This window comes from Balearica regulorum, chromosome 19 (assembly GCF_011004875.1).
Source record: "Balearica regulorum gibbericeps isolate bBalReg1 chromosome 19, bBalReg1.pri, whole genome shotgun sequence".
NCBI classification, from domain to species: Eukaryota; Metazoa; Chordata; class Aves; order Gruiformes; family Gruidae; genus Balearica; species Balearica regulorum.
In genome coordinates this window covers 1,380,823-1,400,646 of record NC_046202.1, presented here as the reverse complement: position 1 = coordinate 1,400,646, position 19,824 = coordinate 1,380,823, and the positions used below count along the sequence as shown (strand labels likewise).

Here is a 19,824-nt window from a genome sequence, read left to right as displayed (position 1 = left end):
TTACTGTGACTGGCCTTAACTGTTCTTTACCTATCATCTCTCAGGGGTGCTTTATAGACTGACAACTGTGAAGAGGGAGGACAGAACTTGTGGGCCTGAAAAAGCACCATGGGCTTTGCTAGTACTTTGCTATGTATTTTACGCTTACTGTGCTGATCTAACTCCAGAGGTCTGTCTGTACAACCCAAACAACCACAACTAACAGAAACCGATAGCCTCGGTGGTCCCTGAACAGAATAACCTTGCTGGGGTGTCTTGTGCAAGCTGAGCAGGGAACAGTACGATAAGCAGAACTTGGACAGAAACTGTGATCTAAATTTGCTGCTGATCTGTACTAGGACTCACAAACCGGAACAGCCTTTTGGTGGTGGAAGCCTTCCAGCAGGAAGCCATGGCAATTTAAATGAAGCACAGCAAGCACACTGCTGAGAGTCTTGCAAGTAGCTAGAAGACAGGAAATGCCTGAGGCAAACACCTAGGCTCATTGTACAAACCCCGGATAATATTAGAAAGGGATACAAAGGGAAAACAGCACCCAAACCAATGTCTATAAAAGCAGCACAGTCCCTTATTTGGGATACACACTAATTTCAGACGGTTTTCCTAGTCCAGTCTAATGACTGACTGAGCCAAAAAGACTTCAACAAAGCTCATTAAGAAACATACAATCACAAATCAGTTAAAAAAAAAAAAAGAGAAGAAAAACCCAAAAGAAATGGTTATAACTGGATTCGCTGTGTCAGAATACAAGAACGTTAAATAAGCAGATCCTGGTGCTCCAGCAGCCTGGGGAAAAGCTCTGTAACCTGGATCTTGGAAAGTATTTTCAAGACAGGCAGACGACAAAAGTCCTTTCATTTGTGAAAGCTTATTGCAGTGTGTAAAGTCTTGATGGAGAAAGATGGCACTGAGTTTATTAGCTTCCCAGCTGAACAGCACTGTGTGAACTCGGCAGCTGCATCCATAAAGGAAGATAATGGAAAACACATAAATCAGCCTTGAGTCACTGGCGCAGCCTCGCAGGCCCTTGCAGCATGTGACTGTGTGGGGTATGCAGCCTGGTGCCACCCTTGATTCCACAGCTATGCCTCACCAGTGATGCACGGTAAAAACCATCTGAAAAATCATCCAGATTGGTTCACTTACAAGGAAAATAAACACGACGAAGGTGTCAAGAAAGGAAAGTGTGGATTCTTTATCTCCTCAAGTTTTGACTGAGTTTTAGAAACATATGTTATACCAACCAGAATGGTCGAGTTGGTCGCTTGCAGACAGAACCCAGCTTTCCACCTCTCCTACTGTGGCTTCAGACAGGGGACAACAGCCGTTCCAGCCAGGCATGAAAAGAGAAGGTGCTAGTCATGCCTCCAGGACAGTCTGTGACACCAAACAATTTCTAATCAGTTTGCAAAAACCTGGGAACGTACATATCACAATTTGCCTTTGTGTCTGTAACACACCAAACATGGACTGGGAAGTTCAAAGATTGGCATTTGGACTCCAGTGTTGTAAAGGCTGAACAAGAGTGGAACTGCTGGAAATGTTACTGTTTGAAGGTGCATTAAATTAGATTAAATTATATTCCTCTGTTATACAGAGACCAGACTAAACGAGGCAATCACCTCTTCTGGCCCTCAAATCTATTACATTCATGAGCAGAAAGCACACTGAGGAAGAAACACCAACTACCGGAGCAGTACTTACAGGAATACAGAGACTTAAAGAAATAATAAATTGCCAAATACTTTGCTGCTTAAAAAAAAAAAGAAAAACCTAGCAAGAAACCCAGCAAGGTGGTAACACTCCTACAAAGCTGCATAACTCGACTGCTATCTTTCTCTGCTCTAACACCCTCCCAGGGTAAGCAAACAGAACCCAACCTTATTCTGGCTGTACATGAGGCTCAGACCCTCGGGAGAAATCTTACACAGTGAGTCGTCTCAGCTATGAGATGGCCTGGTTCAAACATTCACAACTTATGAGTAACTCCAAAGCAGCATTTCACAATATTCACTGGCTACAAATCTGCCTTGTTACAAGAAGTTGTTGAGGGATTAAGCGAGGATAGCTGCTTAGGGCTTTTCCATCTGCAGGCAGCAGAGGATTGATAGAGCAGGAGCAGGATTATGCTGCTAAAAAGTACTATGCCAAATTAGTGCTATGATGTGCTAGGACAGTTTGTACAAACCACCGCTAGTCCATGCTAGTGTTTGGACCACCAAAAATATTCAAAACTTCTTCCTGCTACTTTCGTTGACATTGTCTCATTACATGATTTAAAAAATGCTTTGCTGGCCTTGCTTACATAAGGGTAATTTCTGGATGTTGCTACAGCCAAATAGCTAATGCATACAGCTACTCCAGTGCCTCTGCCTGCCAGGCCACTACTTGGGAATGAAATCACAGTTATTATCTGCAGTTAATTATCCTGCTATGTGCTTTTCTGAAGTCCAAAGAAAGAGCAAGGAAGAGTCACCTAATCTTAGAAGGGGCAGAACTTAGATATGCAAAAGGAGAAAGAAAGAGGAAGAGGAAGGGAAGGAGACAGGGGAATACACAGACATTAATACAAAATCACGCAGAGAACGAGGTGGCTTCAGGATCTCTTTCTCCAAGTTGTTTATGGACAACTGCATTAACTTTAACAGGAAATTCACAACTTTATCATAAACCAAATCTTGCTGGATTTAGATGCTTAGCTGTACAGGTTTAGAAAGAAACACCAGAGAGTAGGAAACTCTCAAGGGTTTTCCAGCCCCTGGATAGGGAAGATGGAAATCGAGTGAACTTGTCCTACACACATTCCACAACGCACTCATATAAGCTTTCACATACTTTTTTTGTTTACGTGTTGCCTTGTAGTCCCACGGTCAAACAGACATCAAGGATGTCACAACCTGGCTTAAAAGATAACGGAGACAACCTCTGTCTAACTCCCTGCTGCAGGAATGTGAACTGCTGCTGGTCGGGCATTTAAGCAGCACAAGAACATTCCTTATGCCATTTGAGGACTGCATTTTATCGACACCACCTCATCTGTACACCCCCACAACAGCAGCTATAAAAAGCCTTTTGACTGCAATTTTCGGGGACTCACTAGGGCTCTTCTCTATACTGTGGACCCCCATGTTTCGAGGGACCCAGGTTACTACAGATTTAGTCCCTTAGTGCAGTTAAAACGTGGCTCTTTTTGTTCAGACAGGATTGAAAGATGTTGCTAAAATGGGCTGTTAACGGCAGATCCTGCCAGGACAGCACTACAGCCCAAATCTTGCTACCGCGTTGCCACGTACCCTTTTTCCCTGACACGACAGGGTCGGGGCGTATTTTAAGCACGTCCTGGAGAGTATTTTATGGCAAAGCCTGGGTTCTTATCGGACCGCGTGCTTTGACCATCTCTGGGGACATAAGGCTGCGTTTTGCAGGGTGGATGGGGCCAAGCTCCCTGGGGCAGGGAGAGCCAAAGCGAGCGGGAAGGCCGGAGGCGCTCAGCCATCGCGGGCGGAAAGGACGAGGCAGCGGGGCCACGCTGTCGGGTGTGGAGAACCCGACACCCGTAGCGCAGTGCAGAACCGTAGGACTGCGAAACGGGATGAGACCTCGGTGCGGCCGAGGAGCAGGAGCCACGCTGCGGGTGACAGGCCGGGAGGGCAGGCCGGGAAGAGGTGCAGGCCAGAGACCGGCTCCGGGACGCGCGGCCCCGGGGGGGGTTCGCCAGCCGCCCCCGCCCCGGGCACCGCCAGCCCGCGGGAGGAGCGAGGGAGGGCGCGGCCCCGCCCCGCGCTACACCCCGCGCCGCCGCCGCCATTTTGTCCCAGTCCCTGTGTTTCTGGCGAGCGGCGGTTGCTCTCTCTCCGTTGCAGGTCCCGAGCCGGTCCGAAGGGCGGCCCCGTAGATGGCCAGCTTTCCTCTGAGTGTCAACGAGAAGCTCATCGGTGAGCGGCGGGCGCGGCCGGGGGAGCGGGGCTGGCTCGGCCCTGGAGCGGCCGGGCCGGGCGGGCGGCCTCTGCGGGGCGCGGGTGGGGTTAACGCCGTCCGTGAGCGGGGCTGGTTCCGCGCTCGGCCTTTCGGGGCTGCGGGAGCCGCCGGCGGTGCGGACGGGGAGCGGCTGGGGCCGTGCCAGGGCACGCTGAGCAGGACGCGAGTGCCGTCCCCTCGCCCGCTCCTTCCGATTGCACTGCTGGGGGGGGAACCGCCTCCGCCCTCCTGGATCCCAGAGCGGGATGGCCGTGGGTTCCACAGCCCGTTTTAAACTAACCAGAACGCATTATTCAGAGGCTTCCTTCGGCTGAAGCTGCTTCCTTCCATGAACGGGCAGAATCTTGGGGAATAGCATTTAGGTGACACTGTTCCTTTCCCGGCTGCCCGGCCGAAAGCGCGGGGGCGGCAGGGCCCGGCTGTCATGGGGGGGGGGCCCGGGGCCGCTCCGGCCCTGCCTGCTCCCCGCGCTCGCCTGACGCCTGGGCGGCTGCCTGCTGCAGGCTTACCGTCACCTCTGTCCGCGTTCCGAAAACAAGCGCGGGGGACGGCGGGGGTGAGGTCCCTCTGAAGCTCTGCACCCGCAGCCTGGGTTGCAGAGAGAGAGTGCGGCACATCCAGTTACGTGTAAAGCAGGGGGAGAATCAACTCATCTGATCGCACGGTGCTAACTTGGCTCCTTATGTTGTTGCTTAATTTATTTTTTTTCTGAAGGAAGACAAGATATTACAGTGTGGAAGTGTATTCACATTTTTCTTTAAGGTATATAAAAAAATCATTACTGGGCATCTTATTTGCTAAACACTGAAGTATTAGGTCAAGTTGGGGCATAGTTCTACTGCTGCCTCTAGAGCTATAGTTACAATAATTTACGTAATAGCTGGTTTCGCTGAGTTTTAAATTTATTTGAGTTCTGCTTCTGATACCGAGATGTGGTATTACTTAGATGATGACCAGGACATTTGAACACTAAGCTGTTTCTCTTTAGTGGCTCAGTCTCCTTTGCAGCTGAGGCTTAGTCTTTTGATTGGTTATACAGTGACAATTAGCCCCCTTCCTCAATTATTTTAAATGTCATGAAATAAAAGCAAAATAATTAACATATTGCCTGGTTCCCTTGTGACCTTTTAAAATATGCTGGCTTTTTTTAAAATGGAATTTCCTCTTTGTTTTCTTTTTAGCACGATCACGCACTGTAGGAGAACTCTTAGCTCCAACTTCTCCTTTTGACAAGAAGTGTGGACGTGAAAACTGGACTGTTGCATTTGCTCCCGATGGATCTTACTTTGCTTGGTCACAAGGGCATCGCATAGTGAAGCTGGTCCCCTGGTCTCAGTGCCTTAATAACTTGTAAGACAAAACCATATGGCTTTTAATTCACCTGAAAAACCTAAGAATTTCAAAATAGGAGATGGTTTTTAATAGATTAAAACACATGTATTGGCTTTTTAGGCTTTGACGTCTTTGGGAAAACCTAATTCTTTAAAGTAACAGCTATTATTTTATCTCTTCCTCTGTGGCCAGCGAGAGAAACAACTATATTGCCACCTCACAAAAGCTATGGATTTATTAATTGATTCGGATTCTCTAAACTAAGAGGAAGTTAGAATGAAAACGAAACTTAAAGACTCAGGCAGATCTGGACTTTTACGTTTCCTGTCAGAAAGCTATTTGGTTCTACCTTTGAGGAATTTCCTTAAAGGCGAACCTCTCATCATTCTTATTAGAATGCAAGTTAAGTTCCAAACTATACAACCTGCAAGTGAAAATAAAATGTGTTTTAATGTCAGTTAGTAACACCAGCAGTTGCATCTTTGTAGCTGGTTACACTTCCCCTCCCAATAAATCCCGCCTCCCTTTTTTTCATGGGTTAATTGGTTTTTGTATGCTGGCCTTAGTATCTCTTCCCAGTTTTTAACACATGTAAGTGAACTGCAGGGAAATTCTTGCAGAAAATCTTAGAAATTTTTTAAAGCATTTATAGAGAAATGAGTTACAAATGTTGTTTTTCACAGAGGGTTAAGTTAATACATTGTTCTCTACAGAGGTAAAAACGTGTACAAAAGTATTAGTATTATATTGTATAAGAAGGTTTCCAGGTGTTAGTAATTTTTGACAGTTATAAGCAGCTGCTTTTATAATTTGAAAGTAAAAATGCATCATTATGGGCCTCCAAAATGTACGTTACGGCAACTCACAGGTTTCAGTACATCTTAAAGACCTTTTTATTCTATTTATTTTTCAAGATACTTTATGCAATTCTTTGTAATTTTTGTTTCTTTTGTAGCTTGTTGCATGGCACAAAGAATGTTGCAAATTCCATCAGTACAAGACTTCCAAGGCAAAACAGTGACAGTGGTCAGAAAAATAAGCCTTGTGAACATATAATAGACTGTGGTGATATTGTCTGGAGTCTTGCTTTTGGATCTTCAGTGCCTGAGAAGCAGAGCCGCTGTGTGAATATAGAATGGCACCGTTTCAAATTTGGGCAAGACCAGCTTCTACTTGCAACAGGCTTGAACAATGGGCGCATCAAGATATGGGATGTATATACAGGTAGAGTATGGGAGAGGAAGTTGGTACTTCATTGTCACTTTATGCTGCAGTAACATCATCAATGCACAGAATTAATTGCTTAGAGCGTTTTAATTGGGAACTGAACCTTGAATACAAATTAAGTAATTAAAAAAAAGCATGAATTGCAACTGGAAATGTTGAAATGCTGCTAGAGGAAGGAACAGACTCGGGTCATGCTTTGAGATTTAAGTGATGGAAGATGAAGCCTTGTTGCTGCAAAGTGGTTATGTATGTAATTGACTTTGTGTATATTGGTTGTTTACTCTGAAAGCTTCCTCTGGATTCTAGTTTTAATATACTTTCAAACAAAGGAAACTTTCAAAACATGGAGTTGCTCTCTGTTCTTGAATATGGAGAAGGATTATATTGATGAGGGCTTTTTTTTCTTAATTGTTCAAACAGTAAGAAACAATCTGAAATTAGGGAATCTCAATTTAGGTGGTGGCGCAGTTGCTAGGTTGGGAGAGAACTCAGCTTTAAAAAAATGAAACTGATTATTATTGTGTAATTTGTCATTATCTTGTAAATTTAAGCTTAGAACAAATGTCTATCAAAAGACAAGTCTTCCCTTATTTCTGAGGCATATGGTTTTAGGGTATAGATCTATTAGCTTTTCAGGAAATTGCATCTCAATGCATTAGAGTCTAAAAGGATACACATGCTTCTTATTTGTATTCTAAAAAGAGAATTTGGCTTTAACTTTGTATTCTGTCTTTGTATTCATAAAGCATTTGATCTGAATAAAAGTACAGGCCTTCATTTTAAATTGTGGTGTTTTCACATAACAGGAAAACTCCTCCTTAACCTGATGGACCATACTGAAGTTGTTAGAGATTTAACCTTTGCCCCAGATGGCAGCCTGATTTTAGTGTCTGCATCCAGAGACAAAACACTGAGAGTGTGGGACCTGAAAGATGATGGTATGCATTTTATCTGCTGTAATACATAGGAGAAATATGCATGCACTCTCCTCCTTTAACACTATACACTCAGTTATGGCAGCATTTCTTAAAACATTAATTTTGTTCTATTAGTCATGCACTCTGTATGCTCCCCTGAAATTCTTCATCTGTATGTACCCTAAAAGGATAAGCTGGTATTGGGTTAAGTTAAAAGTAGGCCTGAAGTGACCTTTTTGAATAGGGACACAGGATTTAGAGGCTGGATGACAGAATTTTTCTGTGTAGAATGACTCTGCAAGGTGTTCTCTGGAAAAATAGTACAAAGTTTTACAAAGGAAGAACTAATTTGGGAAAGCTTTTCAATTTGAATGTATAATATTTAATCAATTCTTACAGGAATGTTTGTCTTTTTAGGAAATATGATGAAAGTGTTGAGAGGACATCAGAACTGGGTATATGGTTGTGCATTCTCTCCAGACTCTTCTATTCTCTGTTCTGTTGGAGCTAGTAAAGCAGTATGTGTCAGAGTTTCTTGTTCATTAAATCTACTGAATTGTGTGCATAATCATTTTAAATCTAAGTAACATTAAGCTTGTGCTCGGTGTCATGAACTTCTAATGTTTTATGATGATGTAAAAGTGCATGAAATTAAACTAGCAAATGGTGCATTGAGACACTGATTTATGAATTGAACTTACACTGCTTTTAGTTGAAGAAACTGTTTTTTGAGAAATAGTTCTGCACATGTTCATAGTGTAAAACCAAAGAAGACTAAAGCTTCCAGTGTTAAAAGACACTTAGATTAATGCATAAAACTATGTTGTTATTGATTTTTATCCTTTCTATTTCCTGCTCAATGAAAAGGACTTTTCAAAGTCTGAGCCAGTCATGGTATCTCCTGCTGAACAAAAATGTATCTACATGTTTTCCAATACAAATGGCACTAGTGTCTAAAAGATCTAGAACGAAGAACAGCACACTGGTTTTGTTTTCATCTGTATTCTAATGCCCTACTAGAGAACTGAAATCAGTGCAGGTAAAGCACTTATGCCATAAGCTGCTTTTCTTGGCACTGAGGAATTACAATAAAACAGAAAGAGGAGTTCAAGCCTAGTTACAGGGGCTCTGTAGGTAGTTCAGTGAAGCCTAGTGATGCTGAGTAAAAAGTACAATTCAATCATTGGATACCACTTTATATAGATGACTGTTCAAATGCATTTTATACTTGAAATTATCAGTGCAGATTTCATAGAGAATAGTTGAGGTCTGGGTTTTGTTTTTTCTTTAAATAGAGCAGATGAAGATGTATACATTGATATCTTTAGGCTGTGTGTTTTCCATAAGCTTCTTGCTTTCCCTGTCACAGGTGGTGGCAGCAATATTGGTGTGATTGAGGTTAAGCTGGCACCACTCACACAGGAGCACAATGGTGTTAGCTGGGCAGAAAGAGTGGCATCTCTGGCTACCAGGCTGGGGGCGAACTTTACCATAGGACGAAGTAACCTTGCATTCGACTGCAGGGTGTACTGTACGTACACAGGTGCTGGTTGATGTCCACTTTCTGCTTTCTTTCTTTCTTTTTTTTTTTTTTTTAATAATTTTCACAGCAGTGAAACACACTGACTCCTAAAACTTAGTTTCCAGTTTTATGGAATGTTGGGGTCTCCTTAGAGAAATTGGTCAACACATTTATAACTGACTGTAAAATGGCTCAGTATTAGGAAGTATGTGAGGCACTAAGGCTATGTTTGCTTTGGTCAAACATGCAAATTTATCCAAGATGTCAGTATGTAATCTGTGCAGTAAAACTGAGTCAGGGGAAAAACCAAGAACCCTAATGAGCTCTTTTAGGGACATAACATCTTATGCTAAAGACTTACATTTTCTATAAAATTATGCTGTAGTAGGTAGATCGTTCCTATTAAGTAATTCTGCACAGTCTTTATTTTGATTATATATAATGTACAACTGCATGTAAAATCCCAGAATACTATCATCTTTTATCAATTTTTATAATACAGTATGCAATTAGCTGGGTAAATTGTAATATTAATGTCTTTTTTTATGTTGACTTGATTTAAAATGCATAAATTCTTTCTAATAATGTGGTTAGACTTCCCTGTTGTTTTGCCAAAGACATAACTTTTGGCTGTGAAAATTCTTTTTGCTTGCAGTATCTGTTTCTCTTCCTAGGCTGACGTTGGTGATCCAAGCCAATTGTAAACAAGTGATCTTAAACTCAAAGGAATGCCACTGGAGTAACAATATGTTAACCTTACGTTTTCTGTCTGTATATTTCTTAAAATTTTGGTAGTTACTGAAAAGAGGGGACTGTAGAATTTAACCCTGTTTATTTCTGCATATTTAATAAAATAGTTCTGTAATACATGAATTTCAGTAAGCTACATGGTTAAATTGTGTTGCCTTCACCTTATATTTTGGCTTATTTTGTTAATAACATTTAACAAATTTGAGTTAGAACTTGCATGTCTACTTTAATTATTTTTAAAAAACTTGATTTTAATCTGAGTATGACACTGAGCATATTTCTTAATTGTAGTAATTCATAATGCCTGATTTTAATATAATCCTAAATAAGACTAGCAGCTATACTTAAAAAAAAAAAAGTAAATGCTACGTTGCATCTCTGAGCAGAGCTATAACATTAGCTTATTTAATTGCAGGTTTTTCTCTGGGATATGGATAAATACTCCATGATACGGAAACTTGAAGGACATCACAATGATGTGGTAGCTTGTGAGTTTTCTCCTGATGGAGCTTTACTGGCTACTGCATCTTACGATACTCGAGTCTATGTCTGGGATCCACATATTGGAGTTATTCTTAGGGAATTTGGGTAAGTAAAGTAGTCAAATCTAGAAACTTTCTCCAATAATGAACATGACTACTCAAGATTAATGGGTTTATGTATTTAACTGATAATTAGTCTTGGGAAAAATCTTAGCAGTGGCAGATGGTAATCCTAAAGTGGCAGAGCAGTGGAGATTATTCTTCTAGCTGAGAGAGAATTTAAAGCACTGATATTTTAATGTGTAGTAAATTAAGCATCTTCAACAAAGCTGAAGTGTTCAGTGCTACAAAAGATACAGTAGTTCAATTGCCACTCCTGATTTCATAGCTAAGCATTCGATCCATTTTTTTTTTTTCTTCCTCAGCTTTGCTAGGCATGGCTGAAGGAAACACTGCTGTAGTTGTTAAATGCTGTGCTGTTAGTTAAGTGTCTCTCTATCTCCAGGCATCTGTTTCCCCCTCCTACTCCAATATTTGCTGGAGGTGCAAATGACCGATGGGTCAGATCAGTATCTTTCAGTCACGATGGACTACATATTGCAAGCCTTGCTGATGATAAGTAAGTATGAGGAAAGGTTTGTTAGACTCTAATTCTTCCCATATGACATGAACTTTCAAATACTAAGTCAGCTTTTCTTTTTAACTGAGAAATGACTTCTAGTGGTCTTGGTAAAAGTAGGTGAGTTGTTTGGTATATGTTAATCTTCATTCTGAATATAGAAGTAATTAGTTGGTCTGGTAGATGGTCTGAGTAACTTAAGTGTGTAACAGCTGAAAACAGAAAAAGAAGGGTTGTAAACAGTGAGAAATATAAATGATGTTAATTATGCAGGTAAGTCTTTTGTATAGTAGTAAATTCCAAAGTAAACAGAAAAGTTTTCTGTGATCTCATATTCAACTTCTGCTCACACTGCCAATAACTTTTTGAAGAACTATATTTTAAGAATATGAAGATGCTTTCTAAAGATGACAGCGAGGGTATTGAACTGTCTACAGAAGGCTTTTAGTTTTTTTTAATTAAGACATTGTTGGGATTTCCTAGAAGATATGACACTTAAGAGAAAGCTTGTCTAAATCTGTAGTTCAGGTTATTGCTTTCTGCTGTTGAAGGCAATCTGTTTCTTTAAACTGGCGGAGTTAAAATTGTTGAAGTACAGATAAAGGTATGTATCAGGAATGAAGAAGTCAGCATCTCGGGCCAAATCTGAAACACCTTATATGCATATTAAAATGTTTATAAAAATTCCCTGAGCTCTGCTTCAAGCTAGTTTCTCATGCAGCATCAGAGAAAGTATCAGGCAGAATTAAATGTGCACTCTGACTTACTACTTTGTTCTTCCCTTCTCAGAATGTTAAGATTCTGGAGAATTGATGAAGAATACCCTGTACAAGTTGCGCCTCTGAACAATGGGCTGTGCTGTACTTTTTCTACTGATGGCAGTGTTCTAGCTGCAGGGCAAGTATATAGCGCTTTTTTTTTTCCTCCCTAAAATATTAAGGCAACACAAAAGGTTGAAAATGGGGGCTAAGTGTTCTAAAAATCTTCAGCTGTGACTTGCAACTTGATGCTTCTGACTTGGTTTTACTTCTGATACTATTTAAACATGCCTGGAATAGCCGTAAAATCAAGAAGCTGATAAACTAATTTCTTATCTTTGAGAATAAGACAGACCCACAAACATGTGGATTGGGAAAAGACCATTAGATAACCAAGGGCAGTTATTCTATTTCAGGTGGTATAGTCACTAGCTGTAGGAAGATCTGCTCAGGCCTGTTGCACAGATAATCAGCAAGCTGCTTACTGTGCTGCTATAGCTTTAAAAAAGAGCTGGAATCTAGTGTCAATGAGCCTGAACAGCTAGAACCAAGCAACAGGAAGTCGAGAGCACGTTCCTCCTAACTAGCAATGTATGTGCAAATTTGTACTGAGTCGAAATCATTCAGGTGGCGTAACTCTGGTGCGTGGGTTGTTGTCTTGTTTTGTGCAGGACACAGGATGGCAGCGTGTACTTCTGGGCAACTCCAAGACAAGTTTCCAGTCTCCAACATCTGTGTCGCATGGCAATTCGAAGAGTGATGCCCACCAACCAAGTCAAGAACTTGCCTATCCCGTTAAAAGTGCTGGAGTTCCTTTGTTACCAGATTTGAATTAGAAAAATAAATAATCAAACTGGCAGGTGGCCCAGCTGCTGAAACTGGCTAAACACTTTAAAGAATCCTCAAACTTTACAGCCTTTAAGCTTAAAACTACAGGTTTTCAAGAGCTATTTAAAGTGATAACCTAAATACTATTTTGTCAAAATGCCTGACAGGTACATTTTTAATATTTATAGAAAACACAGTAAAAGTATTCCTGGTGTTCTCAATCTTCTAAAACATAACTGTGAAAACATGTACATATCTAGACATAAGCTGCTACATGTTATCAATGTACCTTTAAAAATTGCTTTTATGATTTTTAATGTGTATCATGTATATATTGCTTTGGTAGAGCCATCAGATGCATCTGTGCTGTAAAGTGGAAGGATAGCTATTATTCTGGGATACTGAGTTAGAAAAAAATATTGACTTGAGGAAGCTTAACTGTTCTGTATGTATGTACATTGGTTGGGGTTCAGGAAGCTGCTCCCCAGAGAACTCATGCTAGTTTATTTCATGAAGGGGTATAGCTTGGCTTTTTAGAGCCACGTATGGTGAAGGGGAAGTAGGTTAAGGTAAGGGTTGGAATATAAAACAGGAATGGTGCCTGCATGTCAGCTAAAGAAGGCCTTAAGTTCCATGGCAGCAAACCAGGTTAAATTTCAGTATTGGGCAGTGTTAAAGAAATATTTCCTTACATTTCTAAAAATCTAACTACTGTATTATTGCCTGATACTTTGTCTGTAATGAGAGAAATTTACAGACTCGGTTTATTATTCTTTAACCCTGTAATATCTCTTCAGGGGTGATTATTGGTTAATGGCCAAAGATAAGCAAAATACTTGGTTTTGCCTTCTGTTATTTATCTGTACCTGCAGATATAAAGAATGTATGCATTGCATAAAATGCCTGATTATATATTTTTGTTGAATTTTTTTATTAAAAACTTGTATAAAAGTTTCCTGATACTGCATCTGGTGACTGATTCATCGACACTGTCTGCACGCAACAATTCTAGTGGGAATCTGCTACTGCAGGACTCCATAGTTTTGCTTTTCAGGAGCACAGTACACTGATCTTGGTGAAACTTACTGTGGGGAGCTACAACAAGATCTTCAAACCTTTTATATGGGCAAAGGTCAAAAGCATGCGTGATGTAAGTGTTCCCCTGCTCCTGCATGGTGCAGAGTGTAGGAAATAAGAGTTCTGACTGTGACGCACATCTGTGGGGGCCACAGGCTGTAAAACCACCTACACTGAACATAACTTTCCTCCCTCTTCCAGAGTTCTGGTTTGGTAAGCCCCTTCTTTGGCCTATCAAGTATTACCTAATGCATACAACATAGCAGGTACAGATTTTGCAACTTGCAGTCAGGAGACCCAAATTCTTTTCCTCACGTGGCCAGTGGCTCGTTACAGATTAACTGTGCTATAGAATTGCCAACTACCCCAGCTCCTGGGTGGGCGACAGGTACGAGAGGGCTGCAACTCCTCCTGGAGCACAGAAGCTTTTGCTCTGGGATGAGCAGTAACTCCTGTAACTGGGTGCCAAGCCCCAGGGAAGCAGCCAGCACAAGGGCAGTCTGGACAAAGCCCGATGCCGAGTCCTCGCAGCCTAATCAGTAAGTGTCCAGCACAGTTAAATTGTCTAGCAGTCATGACATACAGCTTTGCAACCTTTGGTAACTCACTTCCTTTGCATTTACATGAACTTGCTGCATGGCAAATCACAGACTGTAGGGAAAGATGTGCAATTCCTGCTTATCTGTCAAAAATGGAAGGGAGATATCACCCAACCCTACTCAATCAAGTAACATTTTTTTTTGAGGGCAATGCTAAATGCCTTCCTGGCTCCCACCAGCTGAACCGCTACATAAAATAAGTAGAATGAAATGAATTCTTTCATTTTCAGGCATGCCATTAGCATTTTAAGAGCCAGGAATGCCTTGGAACTGCAAAGGCACTTTTCTACTTCGTCTGGTCTCACTGGCAGATGTATTTTCTGATCATGCCCTGTTTTCTTCGGTGAAATACAAAAAAAAATCTATGAAAAGGCAGAAAGAACTGAGTACAGCCCAGCAGCCCCTAGACTGAGACCACTATGAACAGCCCTGCTGCTCTGTGTCTATATTGCTACAGCATTGTCAAGTGGCAACACTTGCACGTCAACTCCAGTGAAAGTAATGTGGTATTTCAGTCTATTTTCAATGTTACTTATTTTATTTGCACATATACAAAAGAAGAGAGACAACTGCCAATAGCAAGCAAGCAATTTTCTCTTCCTGAAAGCTCAGCCCAGACACCCAGGCCTACTTTCCAGGAAGACTTCCTGCAATGCTGTTTCCAAACACCATAAATCAACTTTCCACTTTCCAAGGAGACCTACAGAACAAAGCCAACAGGACAGAACTTTCTCAGGAATTAAAACCCAGCTTCCAAGGAAATAGGATGTATATGTGTCACCGTGCTGCTTAATGACTTATTTGGCGCAATATTTTTCATAAAAACACTGCACCTAAGTGAAGCAACTATTTCCCTCTCTTTGTTCTAAATACACGTGTCATTAAGACAAGGCTTCTCATATATCATTCAGTTGAAGGAAGAACTTGTGAGTTCTGTACGCCCTAGAACATCTTACCTCAACTCGAATGCAGATAGGAGTGAAGAATAGCAACCAGGCATGAAGTTCTCTGCCAGGGAGCTTCCTAATTTATAGACACGTCCAAACCTGTTTGAGACCCCAGACCAAAAAGCCAGTGGTTACCAATACCTCTGTACAGCAAAGATGAAGTAGGTGGATGCAGACAGCTGTGATTTTAAATCATGTATTTAACAGCTCTGCCTGATGAAAGAAATAATTATTCTACAACCTTGGAACAACATGCAGGAGATTTGCCGAGGCCATTACCATTGAGCGTACAGTCTGGAGTGAAGGGAATAAACTGTACCTCCAGAACATTATTACAATGGGTGGAAGTGAGTTGTGGACTGCAGCATGCTTTGCTGTTGTTACCATGCTGTCAATATTCTGGCCTACTTAAAAACAGCTCATGAAGAGAAAAATTGAACTGAGCAAAGTAGTACCTTTGTGGTGTTGGTGTGGTGTTTAGCTGGGGCTGAGCAGAACTGGTTTCAGATCTAGAAGCATATTCTGCATGGCGAGTATTTCTGTGGTGAGTGCAATTCATGTCTATAAATCCTTTTGCAATCCTCTACTGAAGTGTGCTCTGGGTATTACAGTCAACAAAGTTGACAGAAACAGAGTCGAGGGGGCCGAAAGCGGAGGTAGTCCTGCCATATGCCGACACGCTGCTTGCATTATCCAGCTATTGCAAGCACGGCCTCACCAGGGTAGGCAGCAAAGACAATTAACAGGAAAAAGGGATGATGCAACAGCTTGCAAAATTTCCTGACAGGAACAGAAATATCAAGCAAAGGAAGACAGAAAGATACAAATAAATAATTGAGAATCACTGGGTCAGAAGCTCTATTAAAAAGGAAAGAATGTTAATGACACAAAAGCAATAGACAGAGGTAGTCAAAATAAGCAAGAGGAAAGTGGAACTTGCTAATTCACTGAGGAAGAATTTGGTCATTTACTCTGTGGCTGGGCACTGATATTATAAAGATTGAGTGGAGTTTTGGTTTTTATTATTATTGTTTATTAATCCCACACAGCAATATAGAACAGATGTTTCTACTGGGGGCAGGATGTTGGACTACATGGAGTATTTACTGATTTGCTCCATTCCTCTGTACCTGAGCACCGTAAAGCCTCAGTATCACCATGATACTTGACTCCATTTTCTAGGACACCTACGCCTCAAGACCCAAGTGTCTCAAGCTGTAGGAAAGGTCTAGATCAGTTTCCACATACAAATTTGGCTCATTTGTGCTTGCTTATACTCCAGAAGCACCTCTGAAGCACAGGCAAGAATGATGGCTCTGTTGCACCAAGCACTACACAGAGTTCTAGGAAAATTAAGAAAAGGTGATTAGGAGTCCAAGATAATCCAGAATAAATTTCCTTTCATAAATGTTGCCAACTTTGAGAGATTTCCCCCTTCCTCCTCGTTTTAGACCACTTTGCTTTTCAGGCTGTACAGTCTCTGCATTTCTTCCCCGCCCCATGTTCATATCACACCTGGCACACTGGGATCTTCGTGTATAACCAGGGCTTCTTGTGGCTGCCACAGTACAAACAAGAAAATAACTGAAATATTGTAATCCTGTTTGTTTTCTCTATAAACAAAGGGTACACTGGTAGAGGTTGGCCTGCTACGGAGTCTAATTTATATTTACCTGTCCCTCTTTGTCTACAGCATACAGCTAATGCTTTTCATTTTGCCATGCTTGTCAGCACAGCATTCAAGGCTGAGCTTTTAAGACGTGGTTTGTGCTACCAGACAGATGTTTACCGAGCTTTTCCAAAAGGCATGGAAGTGTCATAAGCATGTGTGAGCTGGAAACATGCTTGCTTAAGCACCTCGATGAACTGAGCTAAAAGCTAGGCTTGCCAAGTTCATATTTATGCAAGATCACAGTTCCAGCCCTGGAATTAGCAAGCGTGACTTAAATGTAGAGTCTTACAGGAGGGGCTTATTCAAGGGTCCCCTCAGGTTGCATTCACTAAAAGCTGTGATTTATGGAAGTGGAAGAAGAAAACAACATCACTGCTTCTCGCCGTTCACCAGCTCTGAACACTGGATCCCAGCTATTCCAAAAGGAAATCACCTCCACGAAGTCTCAGCCTGCTTCTCCTAGCTCTGCCTGCATCAGTTCTTCTGTTTGTTCTAACCTTTTTCTCAGGACATAAATGATAATTTTAGACTAACTACACAAGCTTACCTCATTAGTTAGGAGGTTTATAATCATTTAAAACATTTACAAGCCTCTGCCTGCTATGGTAGGAATCCACAAGGTGAGGCTCACGACTGATTCATCCCCAACATCCTCCAGGGGCTTCCAGTTCTGACCATCGTACAAACCTGAGCCCATCAACAAGGTCAGGCACACAGCTACTCCCAGAGATACAGAAATAACTTCTCAAAGCACAGTACCTCCTTTGTAGGGCAACCAAGGAGAAGGACACTGCATCCCAAGCTTAGCTGGGGCTTAACTGCTTGATCCAAATATGCCTAAATGTTAGAGATGTTTATGCCTGCACTTTGCAGCTGTAGGAAGGAGGGTAACCCTGAGGGTTTTTCTAGACTATCACTACATGACTAACTCAAGATTTCCCTGAGGCTCATGCTAGTGGATCAGGGAAGACACATCTCATTAGCTGAGACTAACTGAAACAGAAGCTGCGTGGCATTGTGACTTGAGGACGTTAAACCTAGCTGAGAAGCACCATGACAGCTGAGTTACAAAGCTGCTGGTGTTCCTTGCAGCACCACAAGACTCAGGGGTCTTTGGGTGATAACCAGTTATACTTTGCAGAGAGATGTCTAGTGCTCTTCTGGAAATCTAACAGTAAAAGACTCATATTTGATCAGTGCACATTCATCCTCCCTTCCATTTGCTCACAGCAGCACTTTCTGACAGACCTGGATGCCTGAGCAACACAAACTTTGAGGACTGAAGCTGCTGTTACAACTTTGATACTAACATTTCCAGAAGAACAAGAAACCCACAAATGACTTACAGGCAGAGGAGCTGTGGCAGGCAGGCAGCCTGGTCTAGGGAATCCCTGGGTACCAGCACACAGTCAGCAGAAAAGCAGAAGCAGCATCTGGGGAGGAGCAGCACTCACATAGGGCACAAACTGGGGTATTCCCTAGAAAACCCTTTCTCCAAAGAAGGCTGGGAGGGAGGAACTGAAGGATTAAAGATGCAGAGAAGGAGTTTCCTCAGGAGGACAGAGCTTGGGCTTGACTGCAATTAAACCTATCCCAGGCTGATATTGATTTCCTCCCAGCTGTTCTTAAGTAACAGCTGTCAAGGAGGAGAAGGGAAAAAAAGGCAAAAGAAAGAAAAAAAAAGAAAGAAAAAAAAAGAAAGAAAAAAAAGAAAGAAAAAAAAAGAAAGGAAAAAAAAAAAAAGAAAGGAAAAGGCAACCTGAGGTAACAATAAAGGCCCTGTCCGACCTTCCAGGAAGGGACTAGTACTGAGCTGGGTGCTCTCTCCTTTGGGTGAGCCCTGGCCAGTGCAGCGAGGGCTGCAGCAGGCTGGGCAGACACGCTGGTCCAGCCCAGCCCTTAACAAGCAGCTGTGACCGGGAGTAACCATAGAGAGGAAGCAGGAAGGAGCACTTCAGTCAATGTGCTCCTCTCACTTCCAAAGTAAATCCCATATTTTGCTGCCCTGGAAAAGTCTGTGCTTTAACTGCCAAAGTCTCTTTCACACAGGCAGTAAGATTATTAGGTTGGATTCTCATGGTGTAAATACCATGGAGCTAAGCAGATTTTCATCTGAAAATCCAGCTCTACATAGCTTTGTGCTAGCTTCATCCTCCCAAGGCCATCTTGTCTGCCTTCAAATGAGGGGCAGAGAGAAGGAATGCCTAAAGGTGCAGGAACAGATTGCAAACTGGCCACCAGTGAGCGCCTGCCCTGGGAGCCTCTGCCTACACTGGCCTGCAGTGGCTGCCTGGAACAGCATCAGAGAGGAGCAAGTCCTGGAGAAAACTGGAGCTTCAGTCAGAAGGAAAGTATTTCTCTGGAAATGCTCTGAAAACAATATTTTCCACATTCATATACAGCATTTTAGTTGTATCACTTAGGGAGAGACTGAATACCGCTGCTAAGAATTTGGAGTGATTTATTTTTTTAATACTGAATGAGGTCTTCCATTGGAACAGTTTAGAAATAGGGTGGATGAATCCCATGAGCTCTTTTCTTACATATTACAATATTCTCATAAAGGACAGAGGTTATGTAAGATCCCATGAGAAATCTGGTAAAGGTGTCAGGCAGCAGCTGTTCGTCCAAGTAACTATTTCAGATTGGAACCACCTGAGTAAGACAAATGGGTTTTATGTATGATGCTGGCTTCTGCACATGGATAATTTTGTTTTATAAACACCACTCCACACAGCACACAAATCCAGCTGCAATAAGCTATTTCAGAACAGCTTTAATTATTGATGTACTAGAATGAAATGAAAGCCAGTGTAAACTTCAGATAAGTAATCAGTAACTTTGTTTAAGTCATTATAACAATATTAGTTATCAGCAAGGTTATGCTTTGTATAACTAGTTGAATTCCAGACAGAATTTCTGGGGCAGATATTATTTATTTCTAACATGAGATTAGAAGATCCCGAATGCTCACTTTTATTCCAGATGGCTGAGTCCTTTGCTGCATCAAGGAGAAAAATATTTATTTATGGGCTCTTATCTTAGCGTTGCTAGACTGGGGTTACATTACAGAAATCACAATCCCATCTCTCTCTGACCTCACTTCTTAGTCAACA

At 41.8% G+C, this 19,824-nt stretch overlaps 1 protein-coding gene and 1 long non-coding RNA gene across 3 annotated transcripts; both read left to right on the top strand.

Moving 5' to 3' along the window:
• Nucleotides 1–3,774: 3,774 nt before the first annotated feature.
• WSB1 (WD repeat and SOCS box containing 1) lies at nucleotides 3,775–13,373 on the top strand. 2 transcript variants are annotated; one of them, XM_075771788.1, is made up of 9 exons: nucleotides 3,775–3,935; nucleotides 5,160–5,328; nucleotides 6,266–6,534; nucleotides 7,344–7,475; nucleotides 7,872–7,972; nucleotides 10,142–10,314; nucleotides 10,714–10,827; nucleotides 11,617–11,724; nucleotides 12,257–13,373. In XM_075771788.1, the coding sequence occupies exons 1-9, from the start codon at nucleotides 3,896–3,898 to the stop codon at nucleotides 12,414–12,416; spliced, it is 1,266 nt and encodes a 421-aa protein (XP_075627903.1). In that variant the 5' UTR covers nucleotides 3,775–3,895; the 3' UTR covers nucleotides 12,417–13,373. The 2 variants fall into 2 exon arrangements, with proteins under 2 accessions (XP_075627903.1, XP_075627904.1); XM_075771789.1 differs by lacking the exon at nucleotides 11,617–11,724.
• Nucleotides 8,859–9,849, top strand: LOC142604566 (uncharacterized). Its single transcript, XR_012838432.1, has 2 exons — nucleotides 8,859–8,997; nucleotides 9,651–9,849. It is a non-coding gene; the product is annotated as an uncharacterized LOC142604566 (long non-coding RNA).
• Nucleotides 13,374–19,824: the final 6,451 nt, after the last annotated feature.

Excerpts from the sequence above, each read along its gene's own strand:
- WSB1 (XM_075771788.1), top strand. The coding sequence starts at position 3,896 with ATGGCCAGCTTTCCTCTGAGTGTCAACGAGAAGCTCATCG. Across the intron at positions 5,329-6,265 it reads TCTCAGTGCCTTAATAACTT|CTTGTTGCATGGCACAAAGA; the intron begins GTAAGACAAAAC and ends TTTCTTTTGTAG. Across the intron at positions 6,535-7,343 it reads GATATGGGATGTATATACAG|GAAAACTCCTCCTTAACCTG; the intron begins GTAGAGTATGGG and ends TTCACATAACAG.